The 21506-nt window shown below is 41.5% G+C and overlaps 1 protein-coding gene and 1 pseudogene across 1 annotated transcript; one reads left to right on the top strand and one right to left on the bottom strand.

The window, feature by feature from the left end:
- Window positions 1-1513: 1513 nt before the first annotated feature.
- On the top strand, window positions 1514-9253 carry LOC136505508 (uncharacterized). Its single transcript, XM_066500672.1, is given in 17 exon segments — window positions 1514-1803; window positions 2524-2636; window positions 2730-2826; window positions 2936-3060; window positions 3230-3503; window positions 3505-3828; window positions 4031-4216; window positions 4360-4653; window positions 5509-5661; window positions 5959-6113; window positions 6578-6683; window positions 6767-6952; window positions 6954-7580; window positions 7582-7821; window positions 7913-7994; window positions 8282-8638; window positions 8768-9253. Coding segments are annotated over 17 exon segments (3618 nt in total). The 5' UTR covers window positions 1514-1698; the 3' UTR covers window positions 8962-9253.
- A 108-nt stretch (window positions 9254-9361) lies between these two features.
- On the bottom strand, window positions 9362-14524 carry LOC136505509 (psbP domain-containing protein 1, chloroplastic-like; annotated as a pseudogene).
- Between the last annotated feature and the right edge of the window lie 6982 nt (window positions 14525-21506).

The raw sequence follows: 21506 nt of genomic DNA, 5'->3' as shown, positions 1-21506 counted from the left end.
ACTCAGCTCACATAGGCTAAATACAGAGAGCGCATGGTTCACCAATCGGTGCATAAGAGCAGCAGCAACAGAGCGCCCACCTGCCTTGGCCAGACAGGGGCAAAATCGCAATTAGGCATAATAAACGAGGGGCAAAATTGCATGGGCATTCATGTCCTTTTGTATAAAGTTTAACACTGTTAGGGGTGGATGACGGAGCAAGGGCAAACTGGTGCTTCGTGAATGGCATAGTAGGGATAAATTCACAAAGTCAAAAAAATAGGGGCAAAATCACAGTTTCGACACAAAACAAGGGTACAAACGCAAGAGCCCCTAAAAAACATCACCTGAATCTTCTGTGTTCGAAATGATGAACAATTCCTCTTTGGCTCTTTACACACATAAAAAAATCCTCTCCGGCTCTCCTGGTTGCAAAAGAACGATAGTGCTAGCGACCGAACGTCCATGCCTATACTCTATTCGCGCACCTCACACGGGGGCCGCGACATTTTGCTGGTTCGGATGCCCAGCCGAAACCAGGAGGAGACACCGAAGCGAGGTAGTAGAAGGCGAGGAGGAAGATGCAACACCCGATCTACTTTTGAAACATCGAGATGCTACACTTGCAATATACGTTTGAAGACAGATGAAACTCTTGCAAAACACGTAAAAAACACTTGAAACCATTGTAAAACATACGCAACATCTAGATAAAACACTTGCAACATACGTGTGAAACATATGCAATATCGAAATAAACACTTGCAACATACATATGAAAAAACAGATGAAACATTGAAAATAAAAAGCTTGCAACATGCCTCTAAAACACTTGCAACATCCCGATCTATTTTTGCGACATCCATACGAAAACAACTGAAACACTTGAAACAAGCATTTGCAACATGGGAGAAGAGATCGGGGTCGGTCGATTCCGGTCGTCGGGGTGGGAGCCGACGACGAGCGAGCACCATCAGCACTGGCCGCGCTCGTGGGTGCCCTTGGCTCGAACTAGGACGATCTGAGGCGCCCTAGCGCGTGTGCCCAGCGGCCATCGGCAGGGGTAGAGCGGTGACCCCACGGTGGCGAGGCATCCCGACGGTGCTGGGGTTCAGAAAGAGGCAGGGTGGCACTGCGTAGCTGAGGAAGGAGGCATCGTGGTCGGCTTAAATGGAGAAAGGAGTCAGCGGTGGCGCTATGTGATTTCTCAGAGACATGGAGGGAGAGAGTATAAGTCTAAGTGGCTACTTGACGGGGAGGTATCGAATGTGGTGGATATAATACATGGACAACGTGAGATCACGTAGCGTTCCGAGGGACTCCCCGCGTGGACGCTCTCATAGTCTCATCGTAGCATTATATATATAAAAAAAGAAAGCTGTCTGTTGGGCTTGATGGTCTACGTTAAAACGAGAGAATGGGCCCTGTATAACGGATCCGTAACCTGCGGCCCACTTCAGTGACAAAAAGGGCCTTGGACGTAAAGGCAAGAGGATAGGCGATCCACGGACAACGGACCAGGCCCATCTCGTCCTTGCGGCGGCGGCGTCCTTCGCCACTCCAGGTCCAGGTGGGTGGGCGTGGGCGGCCGCAACCAGAGCCGAGCTCGACTCGAGCCGACGAGGAGAGAGCTCGGGAGGCGGCGGAGAGGAGGGAGGAAGGAAGCCAAAGCGCCCCCCAAGATCGCGGCGCTGCCGTAGCACCGGCGGCTGAGGCAAGATGGTGAAGGCACGGATGACGACGACGGACGTGGCGGCGGAGGTCAAGTGCCTCCGCCGCCTCATCGGTATGCGCCTCGCCAACGTCTACGACATCACCCCCAAGGTTAGCTGGGTCCCCGTCCCCTGCCTTCGCTGCTCCTGCTTGGATGGGAAGGGGCTTCTCCTTGGTCCCCCGCCGCCGCGAACCCTAGCCACCGCCCCGCTTGGGCGCAGGTTGGATGGGAAGGGGCTTCTCCTTGGTCCCCCGCCGCCGCGATCGGTAGAGGCGTGGCTTAGGAGGCGATTCTGTAATCTGTACTGGATTTCAGTCTGCTCGACCAGTTGTGCTGCCACTTGGCAAACTTGAGCGTGAGCCCAGGGCATAGAGAACTTCTTAGTTTGATGCGTGACTGGCTGACTCCGTGTGCTATGAGATTTTCCTTGTGTTATTTTTTCAGTAGTTGATGTAGCCTGTGCTTCCACTCGTAAAATTCGACATAATCAATAGATTACGCTATGAACTGGCTCGCTGAGGCTCTTGATGCACATTTTAGGCTGCAGTTTTTTGGGATACAAGCAACCTTGTGTGTCGCTTCAATAGTATTTTGTGAGGATCAACAAGGTGGTTCTTGCCTTTCGATCTGTTCTGAGTTCTGAGTAAGGCTTAGCTCCCTCAATTCTTTGGGTCATTAATAAAAGTATTGTATTACCAGTACATCATACAAACAGATCATATTGTTCTCGGCAGTCTCACACATCGTAGTTGTGTTTTACTATATATGATGATGATACTAGTACAGAACTACATATGTAATTTCAGTAACATCTTTCTGCACTTGGACAGACATACCTTTTCAAGCTGATGAACAGCAGTGGGATTACTGAATCAGGGGAAAGTGAGAGGGTCTTGTTGCTCATGGAGAGTGGTGTCAGGTTCCACACCACCCAATACGTCCGGTGAGATTCTGCTCACTGCCCTGGTTGATGTTTGCTTCATCACCTGTTCTGTAACATTAATGTCTAGACCCTTGTGTGTATGCATTTCCGCAGCGACAAGAGCACCACCCCCTCGGGTTTCACGCTGAAACTACGAAAGCACATTCGTAGCAAGAGACTTGAAGATGTCCGTATGCTCGGATATGACAGGGTATTGCTCCAGCTTCGCTTCCTTTCAGATAAACATTTCACGTCAGCAGCTTTGTATTGTTGTCCGTTGGCCATTTAATTGAGCCCATCTTTTTTTTTTGTCTGTGCAGATTATCCTTTTCCAATTTGGGCTTGGCACTAATGCACATTTCATAATTCTGGAGCTCTATGCACAAGGAAACATTCTTCTGACGGATTCAGAATACACAGTGATGACACTACTCCGTTCTCACAGGTTGTTGCCTGATTGATAAGCTGTACTTTGTATGTACTACCATTGCTGCAGCAGTATTGACTAAGGACGATAAAATATCAGAGTTAACATGCAATGCAAGGAATGCTCTTTACTCCTCTTTCATATATACTGTGTTCATTGTATTTATTTTCTATTGTATGGATCGCAGAGATGACAACAAAGGATTGGCCATCATGTCACGTCATCGCTATCCAGTAGAAGCTTGCCGTGTTTTTGGCAGGACTGACTTTGCAAAGTTAAAGGACATGTTGACGATGCCTGATAAGGCTGATGATAAAGAGGAAATTACATCTGGATCAGCTGATGCTCAGGAAGCTTCTCAATCCACCAATGATGAAGTGTTGGTAACTGAAATATCTGAAAAATCACTGAGTAGAAAAGAAAAGAAGGCTGCTGCAAAAGCTAAGCAGTCTGGTTCAAACTGCAAAAGCAAATAATGGTGTTCAATCCAATAAAGCTACTCTAAAGACAATTCTTGGTGAGGCACTGGCTTATGGCCCTGCACTAGCAGAGCATATCATATTGGATGCTGGTTTAGTTCCAAGTACAAAGGTTGGGAAAGATCCAGAGAGCACTATCGATGAAAGCACTGTTCAGGCTCTAATGGAATCTATTACAAGATTTGAGGACTGGCTTGTAGATATTATATCTGGTCAAAGGATTCCTGAGGGTTATATTCTCATGCAGAATAAGATGACCGCAAAGAAGAACCTCACACCCTTGGAAGAGGCTTCGACTAATCATAAGGTCTGTATAATTTGCTCCTTGCTTGGTTTATTACTGTTGTGGAATTGAGTGAGCAGATTTACATTTTTGTTTTATGCACAAGAAATGTTTGTTACCCACAATATCATATAGGCTTGTTTATTATTGGGCACTGGCACTTGCACATTACCATCTGCTTGATTTAATGTCTTGATAGTTAACTCTTTTGAGTTCCTGTATGCAGGTATATGATGAATATTGCCCTATTCTGCTGAATCAATTCAAGTCAAGGGAATATAATGAATTTGCGACATTTGATGCTGCACTAGATGAGTTCTACAGCAAAATAGAAAGTCAAAAGGTGAATCAACAGCAGAAAGCAAAAGAGGAATCTGCAGCTCAGAGGCTGAATAAAATAAAATTGGATCAGGTATCTCAGCCTCACTTTTAATGCACCTATGCAATTCAGCTATTGCATTTCTCATAGTATTTCTTTTTCCGTTGGAGGTTATTATTACTTGTTTGGTGCAATGGTGAAGATGTAATAGTCCATTCCTCTGTTCTGCCATGCAGGAGAATCGTGTGCATACATTGAGGAAGGAAGTGGACCATTGTGTCAAAATGGCAGAACTAATTGAATACAATTTAGAGGATGTAGATGCAGCAATTTTGGCTGTGCGTGTTTCTCTTGCAAATGAAATGAGTTGGGATGCTCTTACTCGCATGATTAAAGAGGAAAGAAAGGCTGGAAACCCAGTAGCAGGCCTTATCGATAAACTAAATTTTGAAAGAAATTGTATCACTCTACTCTTGAGCAATAATCTTGATGACATGGATGAGGATGAAAAAACTGCACCTGTGGAGAAGGTATGTTATACAGATGCATAGGTTTCCTCCATGCTCTATAGCCTGGAAAGTTATTCTTTTTTTCAACCATATGGAATTGTGTTGGCACTTTCTAATTTATGGTTCTTTGGATCTGATGTTCCTGGGAAGAGATTTAGTCATGTATTATGCATACTGTGTGTAACTATGTATGTTCATTTCCCCTGCTACATTGTGCTTTGGTGAGTCGAAACTTTTTTACCTTTTTATTTCAAAGACAGCCATGTAAAGTACTTTACTTGATCAAGCACCACCCCTATCGTGGGATGTTATATGTCGCATACTGCAACGGGAACTCATCTTGTCGCGCACCTATTCTGAGATCCTAACATTTTTCTTCTGCTGCTGCTGGAACATTTTTTTTTCTTTGTGTAACAAGTTTTTTCTGTGATGGAACAAAAGGATAAAAGTTGTTCCAGTTGGGGAACAATTTTATTCCACCGAGAAGGGAAAAGGAAATGTTGCATTATTAGAAGAAAAAATGTTCTATTTGGGTAGGAAAAATGTTTGGCAAAGAAGAAAACTATGTTTCATCAGAAAATTAAAATGTTTGGATCTCACCGTGTGTGTTCAACAAGATGACTACGGCTTGTAGTTACATATGCGACATATAGTATTTCCTGGTACACCCACAGGCCACATGCCCACATCTCCATGGTGCTAGAGTACTTTACTACTTTTCATGATTTTATTTATGCTGACCCATAAACTCATGATACATTTTTGGTCTTTTTACATGTACATATAACATACTATATTTCAATAGTTAACTTACAATGCAATATCATTATCGTCACATTGTTTTCTTATCAACTTGAGGCTTTTTTATTCCCATAGGTAGAGGTTGATATAGCGCTTTCTGCACATGCAAATGCAAGACGGTGGTATGAAATGAAGAAGAAACAGGAAAGTAAACAAGAGAAGACTATCACAGCTCATGAGAAAGCGTTTAAAGCAGCTGAGAAGAAGACACGCCTTCAGCTTGCTCAGGTACTTTTTTATAACAAACATAGTTGTAGACTTGTACTGCAACGCAAAAATTGATTGATGATATTTGGTTCCTGTTAAGTTTCAGACTTTTGTGGGCCCTGCACAAAAAACCTTATCCTACATGTTACTGTTGAAAAACCCAACAATATTCAGTTGGTTTTCATCCCAGATAGCAGAGGCATAGTTCATAAGAATGGCTGATAATTAAATGAAAGGCATACCTGCCTTTGGAAGCAATTATTTTGTCTTTTGGTTTGTTTGGATGGTGACATAACTTTTATACCTGGACACCTGTAGGAAAAAACGGTAGCTGCAATCACTCATATGCGCAAAGTTCACTGGTTTGAGAAATTCAATTGGTTCATCAGCAGTGAAAACTACTTGATTATCAGTGGCCGAGATGCTCAACAAAACGAGCTGATTGTGAAGCGCTATATGTCCAAAGGAGATCTGTAAGTACCCTTATTCCTGTTTAAAATGCTTCCAGTTTATTTTCAATCTTATTATATGAAGGTACATATAAAATATTATATATTTACAAAGTAAAACTATACCGGTATGTCACGAGAAGTCCTTCAATGTTATAGATAAGGTGTGCTAACATATATTTTCTACAGTAAGCATGCAGTCAAGAGTATAATTTTAAATAATGACTCTTTTAACTTTGACCATTCATTAAGAAAAAATATTTAGATTGATCATATAGAGTATTGCTGAATTTGTTGTAAATCCTTCTTTTCATATTAACAATGATGTTAATGCGTTTGGTTTTCACAATCTGTCATATTTTACAATTGATCATCGAAAAATATAACGTCCACTGTAATGCCTCATAAGTTTTGTATTGCTGTGATATGTTCATTCTGTTCCATGAATTTGTCATAGAAGCAACTGGTTGATTTTGAATCTTGAATAGGTATGTGCATGCCGAGTTACATGGAGCTTCCAGTACTATAATCAAGAATCACAAACCTGACACTCCTATTCCACCGTTAACATTAAACCAAGCAGGATGCTTCACTGTGAGTTAAAGTTCATTTCTAAACATTTAGGACAATACTTTTAAAAAGTCAGTGCTCATATGATCATGGCCTTCTTGCTTCAGGTTTGCCACAGCAAAGCATGGGATTCAAAAATTGTTACAAGTGCTTGGTGGGTGTATCCACATCAAGTTAGCAAGACAGCTCCTACTGGCGAGTACCTTACTGTTGGTAGTTTTATGATCCGTGGAAAGAAAAATTTTCTTCCACCTCACCCCCTTGTTATGGGCTTTGGTATACTCTTCCGTTTAGGATGAGAGCTCCTTGGCATCTCATCTGAATGAAAGGAGGGTTAGGGGTGAAGATGAGGCCCTCCAAGAAATGGAAGCAGAGTCTCACAAGAAGCAAAGTAACCCTGAATCTGATGAAGAAATTGGTAGTGATGAAGATGCAAACAAGGAAACCCATGAAGATGAATCAAGCGGGCAAACTACAAACATTCAACAAAATAATGATATTGAGCTTCCTGATCTGTCTAGCAATAATGGTACTGCTGCCAAGTCACCTGAACTTCTTCCTGAAATCCAAGCTGAGGAAACCTTGGAAAATGGAAGTTCCGTTTCTAAGGAAGGAACAATTGAAGCTTCTGTTTCATCTCAACTTGATGATCTGCTAGATAAGACTCTTCGCCTTGGCCCTGCAAAGGTGTCAGGTAAAAGCTCTTTGCTCACCAGCGTCCCTTCAAGTTTAGCAGAAGATGATGATGATCTTGAAGTGAAAAGGCCAACTATAAGAGACAAACCATACATATCGAAAGCAGAGAGAAGAAAATTGAAGAAGGGCCAAGTTAATGGTGAAACTGCCACTGATTCTCAAAATGGTCAAGCTGTAGAAACACCAGGTACTTCAAAGCCAGAAAAGGGAAAGGCAGACACAAAGGACTACTGATTCTAAAGCAAGCCAGCCAGGTACTTCACAGCAAGAAAAAGGAAAGGCAAACACAAAGGGTACTGGTTCTAAATTAAGCCAGCCAGGTAATTCACAGCAAGAAAAGGGCAAGGGAAGCACTCAGGCTGCTGCTAAAGTAAGCCGTGGACAGAAAGGGAAGCTTAAGAAGATTAAAGAGAAATATGCAGAGCAGGATGAAGAAGAAAGGGAGATCCGTATGGCATTGCTTGCGGTAATAACATCATTTATCTTCTTTCCTATTTTATTGTCCTTTCCCTTCATACTGCAAGTTTTAACATTTTCCCTCGTACCTGTCATGCTAGTCATCTGGGAAAGCATCACAGAAGGACAAGCCTTCACAAGATGGAGAAGAAACCTCTGTTAAAGAATCAAAACCATCAGCTGGTACTTTGACATTTTCCTCTCATTTTCAGGCTTCTATTTGTGATATGTGGTAGCTCCTTGCATGGATAGTGATTACCGCTTTTTGTTCTTCCTATTCTGTACAATAGCAATTTTGCCAGAATGTTCTGTTCATCAGTCTTCTGTTAGTTGACTTACTTTTATTTGAAATAGTATAATGTTAGTTTGCTGAATGATGTCCTCCCATGTTGAACTGGAAAATGAAAGTTTGTGAAGTACATATTTTCATGTTTGACAGTTCAAAACATTTACACCCTGTACTCTTCCAGGTGAAGATGACTCGTCAAAAATATGTTATAAATGCAAAAAGGCTGGACATCTTTCTCGCGATTGCCCAGAAAGCACATCTGAGGTGGACCGGAACGATGGCAGCATTAGTAGAAGCAGAGACGTTATGGGTACCATTACTGCTTCTGCTGGTGGCAATGGTCCCCTGGACGAAGACGATGTTCAAGAAATTGGTGATGAAGAGAAAGAAAAGTTGATTGATTTGGACTACTTAACTGGAAACCCACTACCAAGTGATATTTTGCTATATGCGGTACCTGTGTGTGCCCCTTACAACGCATTGCAGACATACAAATATCGTGTAAAGATTACCCCAGGCACTGCAAAGAAAGGGAAAGGTATGTTTCTTTTATCATTTCAGGACAATCAACCGACAAAAAAAGTTTATTAGCTTCAGTGCTTCACCCTTTGTTTTCATTTTTCCCCTGGTATATCAATGTCCTGATGCTCAAGTATGTTGGTTTCAGCTGCCAAAACCGCAATGAGCTTGTTCCTGCACACACCTGATGCCACCAACCGTGAGAAGGAGCTTATGAAGGCATGCACAGACCCTGAGCTGGTGGCTGCAATCGTCGGGAATGCCAAGATCACAGCGCCTGGCCTCACTCAACTGAAGCAGAAACAGAAGCAGAACGGGAAGAAGTCTGCAAAACAGAACTAGTGTGAAATTGGTGGGCCCGAAGAACTGAAGTTTTGACCCATCCCTGATTTGCGGGAAGTGAAGCTCTGTCTTTGCAGAAAGTATGTAGATGTGGTTTGTCACTCGAGGCACATTTGGAGGTCGCAGCCTCGCATGGAGTACATGTACATTTTAATGCTTGTAGAGTGTAAACATCCCTTTGGCGTCATACTGGTGACTGGTGAGGCCAGGATGCAATGCAACGGAGGCAGCGGCTGGCACATAGGACCCAAAGTTGCACGTCTATGATACAATGGCAATATTAAACTTCTTATATAGACACCTTATATATATATATATATATATATATATATATATATATATATATAAAGCATAGATCATATGTAACTGATTGGTTCAATACTTTTTTGACACCTTTGATACGAATTCCGCACATACTTTCATTTACAACTGGTTATTCCCACAAGACATGAACGGAAGCAGAATAAGACTTTGCAAAATTTGGAAACAAGGTACATGTAATATGAACATCACGGCCGATACAAAAGGTTATGAACAAATGTATTGCATCAGCTATACAAAAAAGCATCCTCTCTCTACAATCGACAAACCATTGCAATATTTAGCTACACCGCCTTGATGACCCTGAAGGAGTCCATGACTCTTCTGAGGTCGTCCTCTTCCTGCATGAACACCTGCTCTGGCGTCTGCAGCCGGAGCTCGTAGAGCCGCTTGTTCTCGACGCCGAGCACCGACAGGTATCGGCGGTCCCACTCCAGGACTCTGCACCCTGTCCTTCGGCATCACAGCCAGCTCGTTGTTGCTCGCATAGGATTTAATGTTCACCTGAAGTTAAACCACAAGCACACACTACATCGAATTCAGATTCTGATCTGTACTAGCCTAAGCCATATGTCCACTCTGAAGCTCGTTTCTCTGAATCTCAAACGAAATTTGCAGCAGCCCTGCCAGTTTGATCTCACCTCAACTTCGTAGTAGAGCTTGCCATCGTCAGCGACCTTGGACACCGCTGACAGGACGTTGGATTCGCGCCGAACGCCAAGCCTGGTGGACATGAACTCCGTCAGGTACTGCTTGAGAACCTTCTCTGCAGCCTTCTCCGGAGGGCCGAGATCCTCGACGCTCGTGTACTTGGACGACGAAGGCGACGATATCTCGACCGACATGTTCTCGTCGAGGACGAAGGGGTCTCTGAAGAATATGTCTGCACCAGCTCCCCGGACCTGGATCCAGCTCTTCGGGTACAGGAAAGTGTAGCCATCAAATATGTCGATGTACTCCCTGAATGCGCCACCGGTTGTCTCTGCTAAGGTGATCTGTCTCGGACCCAAGAGAAGGATCGTCGAAGTGGAGAGCATTGTTGACAGCACATTCCTCCTGGGAACTGCAGAAATCTTAGTTGCTGCAGTTTGTGAAAATAGATATTGTGTAAACAAGTACTCCCTCCATTCCAAATTATAAGATGTTTTGGCATTTCTAGATACATTAGTTTTACTATGCAATTAGATATACACTATGTCTAGATACATAGAAAAATAATGTGTCTGCAAAAGCCAAAACATGTTATAATTTTAACACAGGGAGTAATAATGAAGCAACTATAAGGCTTGTCAATAATTTCTGCACCTGTTATCGCTCAGTTTGTACCTATTCGATTTCTTGACATGGTGCAGACACAAACTAGGAGAACAAGAGCTCCGTATTTCAGCAATCATATTAGGAAATAAGGTTCTCTTTCACACTAGCAGTCTTAAATCAACTTCTTTTTACTTGGAAGGAGTGATCTGAAGTTAAAAATGTCAAAACTGCAGCACGACTGCAGATTTTCACTTGGAATAGTGACAAAATTTGTACTTCACTTTTGTTGGAATCACCATTTTTTTCATCATGTCTCCATTTGAAGTTTGTGTTAAAAACCGACCAAAATGTTTACATGGAATAGGAGTGTAGACTGAAGCTTAATACGCAATGATTCACAGCAGGTTCTAAACAGACCTTCCTTTAAAAAAAAAAGGGTTCCAAGCAGACCTAACCTAGCAGAAACTGTTCGATAACTAAATTTTGCTGTTCAAATATTTGAGCAGAATTACAGAATGTTTATTCATACTAGGATGGTGACAGCACAGTAGTATCTTTTGGAGACTTGCTCATATACAGTACTTCAAACTTGTAGGGTGCCTCCTCCTTTGACAAACACAGACACACAGTCATGTAGGAGACAATACCATCAGCTTATTGTACTGTTCTGTTTTGACTTATTGCATGCCATAAACAAGAAATAAACAAGAAAAATACTGTGGGGGTCTTCCCCTGCCAGACAAGTTTTATTTTTCTTTTACAAAAAATGCTAAAACTATCCTTATCAATCCACAACTAGCATCATGTTAATCACTGCCAGTTGCAGTAATTTTCAACCAGAAGAAGGGTAAGCTATGGTCATTGCCAGCTAGAACACGTCCATGGGGAGATTTCATTAAGAAAAAATGGCCAATAAATTGGTAGTGATGCACTGATGCAACAAAAAGACAAGTGTCTCATTTCTTCGACTAGTGCAGTAACTCCCAATATTGCTGCAAATAAGGCACATGGGCATTCTGACTTCTGAATGAAACAAAGCACATAGTGACAAGAAGCCAGGTCATATGTGATCACTATCTTTTTTTCTGGAATACGCAGGAGAGCTGCGTATCATTGCATTAAGAAAGGGGATAAAAGGCTTATATAGCCATACAACAGCAGACACACCAACTTTACACACCGTCTCTAGGTTACATACGTGCCTGTTAAAACTGTAAAAAGTTGACCTCCCTCAACAGGCGCTGCTAAACCCCAGGTCGAGCAGCGACCAGTTCACTAATGCCTTTAGCGCCTGCCAACCTCCAGAGAGCGGCTTCTTCTTGTGCAAGGAGAAGCACCCGCTCTATCCTAGGTGAGGCACCATTGAACACAATATCATTTCTCTCCTTCCAAAGCATCCAGGCTCCTAGCATGACCAATGAATTGAATCCTCTCTTGGTTCTTTTGTCAAGAGTGCTACCGGCTTGTTGCCACCAGTCAAAGAACCCAGTGGCAGATGGCTGAGGTGCAATATCCGGGAGTGCAAAGGTGCGAAGTAATTGAAACCAGAATTGCCGAGAGAAGACACAGGAACAGAGGAGGTGCTGAATGGTTTCATCCTCTTGGTCGCAGAAGGGGCAGTGCTCAGGATGAGGAAGACCTCTTCTAGCAAGTCTATCAGCTGTCCAACATCGATTATGTGCAACTAACCAAAGGAAGAATTTGCACTTCCTAGGACCCCAATTCTTCCAAATTAGAGTGCTCGGCTCAAACTGGACTGCTCCAAGGAACAAAGCCTCATATGCTGTCTTAGTTGAGAATTGACCTGAAATGTCCAATTTCCACTTATGAACATCCTCAACCTCTGGCAGGAGTAATGTTTCCTGAACCAAGTCCCAAATGGCCAAGAATTCTGATAGGACCTCCACTGAGTGGTGCCCCTGGATATCCTGTACCCACTGAATGTCCATTAGTGCTTCCTGAACTGTACGTTTCTTAACCCGCCTCTATGTGATCACTATCAACATGGAAAGCTAGAAATGGCTACATAGTTATATGCACTACACGTGGCAGCAGCATGGTAGAAGTCCTTAGACGAAACCTGTATATTGAGAAACACAGGACACTGAAAATAACACGAGAAGGCCAAAGAAAGTGACTAACAAGGACTTGAAAAAACCCACATCTTGAAATGCACAGATGTAAAATGTCATGACTTGGAGATGTTCCATCACTCAATGGATGTGGAAATCCAGCATGAATCCCACACTTGCAAAAGAAATATCCTTTCAGTTGGTTGCAATCATCACTTTTTCTAATTGCATCAACATTTCAAAACAGAATATAGACTGGATCCCATCAATCCTTTCAGTTATCTTGTCTGGACCATAGAGTGTAGACTGGATCTTAGTATGCAACAATTCAAAACAATTTGTAAGATTTCGAAGTTACCAACATTAAAACTGTTCTCATCAATCCTTGTCTGGAGACTCTGGATTGTAGTATAGACTGAATCTTAGCATGCAATGATTCAAAACAAGTTCCAAATAGCTAACCTAACCAAAACTGTTAGCTAACTAAATCCAACTGTTTGACTACTTCAATTGGATTGTACAGAATATTCAACACTAGGATAAACAGGACAAAACAGAGATTGTGACAGCACACCAGTTACTCTTGGAGCCGATCTTTTGCAGTGTACTTCAAACTTGGAGGCTCCTTTGACAAACACAGCGACATCATGATGATATGTGGCACACTATCATAATGTACTATTTCCATTTTTTACTAGTTGCATGACCCGGGGCAAGTCACAACTAATAATAGCCATGCTAAAACTATCCTTAGTCCACAACACAATGTAATTCAGTGTCGATCGATTGCAGCAATTCTCCAATGAAATGCGAGAGAGCTGTCATTCCCAACTCGAACACATCTATGTGAAGTTTTGTTATGAAAAAAGAGGGCATCAAACTGGAACTGATGCAATGAACTGTCGACATTTCATCAGCGATCAGTCGATCACATTAACTCCAATACTACTGGAAAATAAGGCACATGCGTGCTCTGAATGGGCCTAGCGCAGGTGACAAGAAGTCAGCTGGGAAATACGGAGTCAACATCAACAAGCAAGACTCGAAGTGGATACACTGTCCATTGGCACCATAGGAAGCAGCAACGTGGTAAATGTTGTTAGCCGTGACCAAAGGAATGACTAAGTCAGGACCCTATCAAAACCTACACGCCTTGAAATCTGCACATGGAATGTTCGATTAACAAATGTTTTTTTTGGAAATCTGACATATGTGGATCCCACGCCTGAAGAAGAACCATACTCAGTCAGTCAAGTGAGGTTGCTGTTCAGACTTTGAGAGCGCATCTTTTTTCTGTTAATATTCCACTCATCCACACAACACGCTGACTAAATGAGTGAAGGTGAGATAAGCTAAACCGAGTGGTTGGTCTCAGCTCTACAAAGAGTGGCACCCTAAATTCTTGGAGGCTCGCTCACATGACAAAGGACGACAGCCTAATCATGCCCAATTCTGCATACGTGCTGGAGGACGGCGGAATCAGAATGGCCAAGCACATCTGGCGCAATGAAGTTCGCCTAGAATCAGCAACACATCGGTACCAATAACGAAACAGTCCGGCGGTCTATTTCTTGCTTAGCTCGAGATGCGCTGACAGATTAATTAAACAAGCCATGGTCAGGGAGAAGCAGTGCACGCACGCGTACCGGCCGCCGGGAGACCGCCACCGCCGCGTGGGACGGTGACCCGAGGGAGCGCGCACGAGCGTGGGCGGACCGCCCCACACGGGACCGCCGTCGGGAACCTCAGCTCCCCAGCCGCCCTTGCTCCTACCGCCATAGCCATGGCGCCTGTATCTGAAGCTCGATGGCGTGCGGCCGTCCGTCCCAAGCCTACTAGGAGGCAAGCTGACTGAGGTGATGTTTGGATAATGGGAGGATACGGAAGGTGGGAAAGGGAAACGAAGGGCTGTGGATATGCTTGCCCACGTTTGGTTTACATATGGGACAGGGAAATGAAGAGGGATACACTGCTACACTAGCAATCTATGATCAAATTCTTGGAATATTTGCTATGCAGTAACCTAGAAGGTAATTTCTGTTATGCTACAGAAGTACAGCGAATCATGCATCACAGCATTTTCATGTCGCATGAGCCACGGAAGAAGAAGAAGGAGAAGAAGAAGACAGGTACAGTTGTTTTCTTTGAAAAGCAGGACACAATAAAAAAAAGTATATAATAATAACAGTTTGTTGCAATAATAATCACGTTTTCCAATTGCATGGATATTTTGGTGTGTCACCAGTACTAAAACTGTTCCCATCAATCTGTCAGTTATCTTGTCTGGACCGTAGAGTGGAGACCGGATCTTAGCATGCAACAATTCAAAACAATTTCCAAGCTCTTGAAGTTACCAGCAGTTTAATTAAAACTGCTCCCATCAATCCTATCAGTTTCCTGTCTGGACTGTATTCTCCGTTTTGTCAAAACAAGTTCCAAATGGATATAACTTCTAACCTATCCAAAACTGTTATTTGCTAACTAAATTCAACTGTTTGACTGGAGTATACAGAATATTCAGCACTAGGATAAATATGACAAAACGGAAATCGTGACAGCACAAAGCTAATTACTCTTGGAGCCTAGCTAGCTCTTGTGCCATGTACTTCAAACTTGTAGGCTCTTTGTTTGACAAACGCAACGATGGCATGGTGATATGAGGCACACTAGCAACCTATTGCAGCCTTCCCATTTTTTACTAATTGCATGACCCGGCCTCAGCTCTAGAAGGCTAAACTCCGAGCAAATCACTGACAAGATGCGCTTGCAACCAAAATCAAGAACTGCGCCAAGCAGCAGCTAGCCTCTTGCCACGATATCACACACAATATGTGGAGTCTGCGACACTAAATTCTTAGAGTCCTAGCTTAGTTACAAGATTCTCTTACATGCATAACGACGAAGAACCACCTAACAATGTCAACAATGGAATTAGACTTTAGCATTGTGTGGACCAGACAAAAAAAAAAGCCCGGTTATTTCGGACCGAAAAAGTCCCGTCCATGACCGTCCCACTAGACCGTCCCAACATTTTATAGTGTAAAATAGAAAAAAAAAACAGTATTTCAGGCCAGGCCTGGGTCAAGAAATTTTTTTTTGAACAGCGGGATCTTTGTCCAGGCTCGGCCTTGTCCAGTAGGGTTCGTGGGCAGGCTAAAACTCATCAGGCTCGGACCGGGCCTACGGGTCGGGTCGGGCCGGGCTCATTTTGCACATGTATAAATGGAATAGTTTGGTGATTTCTGCCTAGCTCAAGAGTCGAGACGCGCTGAACAAGCTGTGTTAGATTAGAGAGAAGAGCACGCGTATACCAGCTAGCACCCTGTTCGTTTGATCGTATGAGTCATGCTTATCAGTCATGATACAGTATTTTTCTCTCACAACAAAATAGCATCAGCCGACTTATAAGCCACAGAAAACAATCATGCGAACAGAATGTAGGAGACCACAGCATGCGACGTTGGCCCACGAGCGCGAGCATGGGTAAGGATGAAAACGGTCGGAAACGGTCGAAAAACTCCTAAATTGTTTTCTACTTTTACATTTGAAATACGAAAACGAAAACGAAAACAGTAAAATCGGACACGAAAATGAACGCGAACTTACGAATTATCGAGAATTTCGAAAACGAACCAATTCGAGCGGATTTATGTCGAACACGGTCGATATACGAAAACTCAATACGGAATACCGACCTGTAGACCAAGTGCATGACTAAGTGCATACGTGATCAAGTTCAAGTGCATATAATAATTAACAAGTGCATATTATAGAAACATGAACTCGAACTGAGTCAGAATAATTTTATTAATCTTTTTAGAATAGATGTAGTATTTTATTTTAAAGATTTATTCAGATTTTTCTTTTGAGTAACAAAGATTTATTCGGCTGATGCAAAAACTATCAAATGATTGACTTTGCAGGTGGGGGTTAAACCGATGAGCTTGATGGGCTATGGCCCAGGTGAGCTTTCGTGTAGATGCTGTTGGTTTTCTGACATTTAGTACCATCTCGTGAGGTGAAGAGAGATGAGGCTGCGCGCCGTCTATAAGAGAGGGCAGCTGACCACCAGTAGAAAGAACGCAGCTGCGTGGTGAACAACCTGTAATTGGGTTGTATGACCTGTGCAGTTGGCCAAATTCGGTTTAAACTGAATTTTCAATTCGGAATATTTCAAATTAAAAATAGAAAAGTAGAAAACGGTCGAAAAATGTTTAAACCGTTTTCTACTTTTACATTTGAAATACGAAACATCTGAAATGCGAAAACGAAAACGGTAAAGTCGGACAAGAAAATACGGATTCGATCGGATTAAATATAGAAAACGACGCGGTTCGGTTCGGAATATTTCCGTTTCGTTTTCATCCTTAAGCGTGGGAGACACCTCCGCCCGTGGGAGAAGGCACTGGCTGCGGCCGCGGCGGTGGCCATTGGAGCTGAGCGGGGAGCTCAACTCGGCCGCTCAGTGGATAGCTGCAGCTTGCGTATCGATGGACTGGATAAGCCTCAGCGGGTCACCTCATTCGCATGCTTGGATGGGCCGGGCCCATTAGTTTTTGGCTGGTAACTCAAAAAAATGGGTCCTACCGACGTTTTTTTTAATCTTTTTAAAATCATTTTTCTTTTCTTTGAGAAATTTTTACACAGAGCATGAGGCTGTCAGGTTTGGACTAGAAGTATATTTATGGGTTAGTTTGGCGGTCTCCCGCTCAAGCTCTCCACCGGTTTTGCTCCATCTACACTACAGTAAGTATTTGTAGAGACAGCTGATGATGGTTTCTAGAGATGGTTTTGTCAACCACTCCTACCGCACCGTCTATACAAATCAAAGATTTGTAGAGGCGGTTTCCAAGCCGTCCTTATAAATCAATTTGTAGAGACGGCTTATGTCACCAGCCGCCTCTACAACTATATTTGTAGGGGCTATAAAAATAATTTGTATTTGTAGGGACGGTTCATTCTAGAACCACCTCTACAATATATTTTTCCATAAAAAAATTCAAATTTGACCGGAACATATATATATATACAATGCACTACATCAGTGATATTCGGACATATAAAATAAATGATCTACACATCTTCGAGTACGTGGTACGACATTGGGAAATTCTAGAAATTTAAATTATTATTTGTTGTAATAATGAACTGATCTAAATTATTATAGTTTGTAATAAACAAATTTCAATTATTATGTGTTTGTAATGAATGGGTTTGCAATAAAGTAATCTAAATTATTATGGATTTGTAATGTATATATCTTCTTATGAATTAGCTGTTGATATAATGTTCTTGTGAATATATATATAATAATTCACTAGTAAATACAATTCACAAGAACATTATATCAACAGCTAATTCATAAGAAGATATATATATTACAAATCCATAATAATTTAGATTACTTTATTGCAAACCCATTCATTACAAACACATAATAATTGAAATTTGTTTATTACAAACTATAATAATTTAGATCAGTTCATTATTACAACAAATAATAATTTAAATTTCTAGAATTTCCCAATGTCGTACCACGTACTCGAAGATGTGTAGATCATTTATTTTATATGTCCGAATATCACTGATGTAGTGCATTGTATTTACTAGTGCACTCTCCCTTGCTTCACAAGGTCGCACCGACGACGATCAGCAATGGCTCAGAACGTCCCTTGCTGGTCACAATATTTTTTTCCTAGATTTCCTCAGAAGTGAGAACAGGGCCATCATATTTCCATTTATAACGACTCAATTGATACATGGTCTGGTTTATAATGGCTTTAAAGCTACAACTTGTGTATGTTACGTTATTCCGCTGAATCTGCAAGTGTTGAGAAAAATGTGGTTATCAGAACCATACATATATATAGACATAACAATTAATCTAGATATAAGTGATGAGACTGACCACATTATTTATGTTGTCCTCAGCAAGCTGAGCACAAAATAGTCTAATATCGTGGTGGAGGCCCACATTCAAAGCTCCAATCCTCATGGAGGAGTATGTAGGAATATTGTATCTAATATTTTGAAGCGCCCTTAAACATTCTAGCACAACATATTTTTACGCACTAATGCGGTGATGTTGACTACTGCCCGTCCTATCGATGTATAAAACCAGACCTTGTTGGTTACCCGTCCTAGAGAGAATAGAAAAACCAATTCGACATTGCGTGTGTCCACCCTCTATAGGGATTGTATCAACTTGCATGCAATCAACCCTGAAATTTGAGTGTCTCTTTGAACCATGGTATAGGATGAATTATCTATATTTAAGAATTATATATATCAGAACAAAATACCTGTAGAGGTGTCTTTAAAACATGTTACTTACTATGCTTGGATATAGATGATTTGCCATCCTCAATGTTGGTTGAAAGCCCAGATCAAATGCATAATTATTTGACAGATCCAGCGAAGAGTGTTCGGCCATCTCTTCTCCTAAATATATGTCAAGGAAAATAATTATAGTAAAAGAGGACAGGAGAGTAGGAGAAGTAGGAGCAGAGGACATGGGAGAAGTGTAGAAGTAGTAGGACTAGGAGAGGAGGGTCTACAAAGCAGCAACTACCTTCTAATAAAGAGTAGTAGTAGTAGGACAACAGCAGTAGTATTAATAGTAAGTCAGCAGCAACAGTAGTATTAATAGATGGAGTTGCATTACAACCAAAATATAGCTATCAACATACAATTAGTGTTATCCAAACTAATAGGCCTCAGACATCATAATTAAATCATCATATAATTGTGTTATCCAACTACATCAACCATCTAATTTTGTCATCACAGGTCTAAGTATTGCAGTTGCATTGGCAGCTCATGGAAAGCCTCATCTAAAGTCCAAACACCATCACCAATAGACTGATAATCACCAAATTCTTCCAAGAACCAGTCTTACCACCCTAAGGGGGATACTTTCACCACAATCAGCTAGGACCAGTTTAGGGGAGGGAGTTGCTGGTCCAACATAGGCATTGAAATCTCTAAGTACATGGTCATAGTTGTTGTACTTCTTGTGTATCGCATTTTTAAACCCAAGCACTTTTTCACTACACTCATGCCAAGACATGTAAATCCCAGGTTTCTTCCCATTGAAAACAACATAGCAAGGTCCCATTTCCTAGTGGAAGTGAAGAAAATAACCATCAATCAGGATCGAACTAACTCACAAAATGAGTAGTAATAGTAGTAGTAGAGGTAGAGGCCTCAGAAACATGTCAATCATCATTTGATCAAGAACTTGGAGCATAAAGGCATCATAAACACAGTGAGCATATATAAAAACAGTGAGCATATAGAAAAAGATAGTAGGGCAGCTAGTAATGATGCCAAGTTCCTCACAAGTTCATGATTATCAGCTCATATTCTAGATAATTTCTAGAGTTGAATAATTTCATCATTGACAAAAGAGAGAGGAGAGGAGAGGAGAGTTGGCCAAAAAACAGCTGCTACTTCCCAAACATAGAGGATAGGAAAATGTGGCAAAAAAGCAGCTGCTGCTTCCCAAACATAGAGGATGGAAAAAGGTGGCCAAGAAAAACATATATGCTCACTATTTTTATATATACAGGCAATAGCTGCTGCCATATATCACAAAATGAGTAGTAATAGTAGTAGTAGTGGTAGAGGCCTCATAAATATGTCAAACATCATTTGATCAAGAACTTGGAGCATAAAGGCATCATAAACACAATGAGCATATATAATCACTATGAGCATATAGAAAAAGACAGTAGGGCGTGGTTGGTAATGATGCCAAGTTCCTTACAAGTTCATGATCATCAGCTCGTATTTTAGATAATTTCTAGAGTTGGACAATTTCATCATAGGCCAAAGAGGGGAGATGAGATGAGAGTTTGCCCAAAAAAAGCAACTGCTGGTTACCAAAAAAATTAGCAGCTGCTGCTAAACATAGAGGAGTAGAAGTAGAAGTAGTAGTAGAGGAGAGGAGGCCAAACAAAAATAGTGAGCATATATAAAGACAGTGGGCATATATAAAAACAAAGTGAGCAGTGGTATTAATAGTAGGACAACAGTAGTAGTAGTAGGGTAGAAGTAGGAGTAGTATGAGAGGAGAGTAGTAGTAGAAGTATTAGAAGTAAGAGTAGTAGGAGAGGTGAGGAGAGTAGTAGTAGAAGTAGGAGTAGTAGGAGAGGAGAGGAGAGTAGTAGTAGAAGTAGGAGAGGAGGCTCTACAAAGCAGTTGCTGCCTATCAAAAGGAGCATATATAAATACAGTGGGCATATACAATCACAGTGAGCATATAAAAAATAATAGGCATATATAAACACAGTGGGCATATACAATCATAGTGGGCATATATAAAAACAATGGGCATATATAAAAATAGTGAGCATATATAATCACAGTGAGCATATATAAACACAGTGGATATATATAAAAATAGTGGGCATATATAAACACAGTGGGCATATACAATCACAGTGAGCATATCTAAAAATAGTGACCATATTTAATCACAGTGTGCATATATAAAAACAATGGGTATATATAAAAATAGTGAGCATATATAAACATAGTGGGCATATATTAAAACAGGGGGCATATATAAACACAGTGGGCATATATAAACACAGTGGGCATATATTAAAAATAGAGCATATATAAAGACAGTGGGCATATATTAAAACAGAGGGCATAAATAAACACAGTGGGCATATTTAAAAATAGTGGGCATATATAAATCACAGTGAGCATATATAATCATAGGGAGCATATACAAAAATAGTGAGAATATATAATTGTAGTAAGCATATATAATCACATAGAGCATCTAATGGCTATCACCTTAATTTCACAAGGCTTAATTTCACTCTTAATCACAAAGCTTAATTCCACATTCACTTTAGCAAGCACGACATGAACTCAGTGCAG

The sequence above is a fragment of the Miscanthus floridulus genome, chromosome 14 (genome assembly GCF_019320115.1).
Source record: "Miscanthus floridulus cultivar M001 chromosome 14, ASM1932011v1, whole genome shotgun sequence".
Classification (NCBI taxonomy): domain Eukaryota; kingdom Viridiplantae; phylum Streptophyta; class Magnoliopsida; order Poales; family Poaceae; genus Miscanthus; species Miscanthus floridulus.
This window is presented reverse-complemented; position numbering and strand designations above follow the sequence as displayed.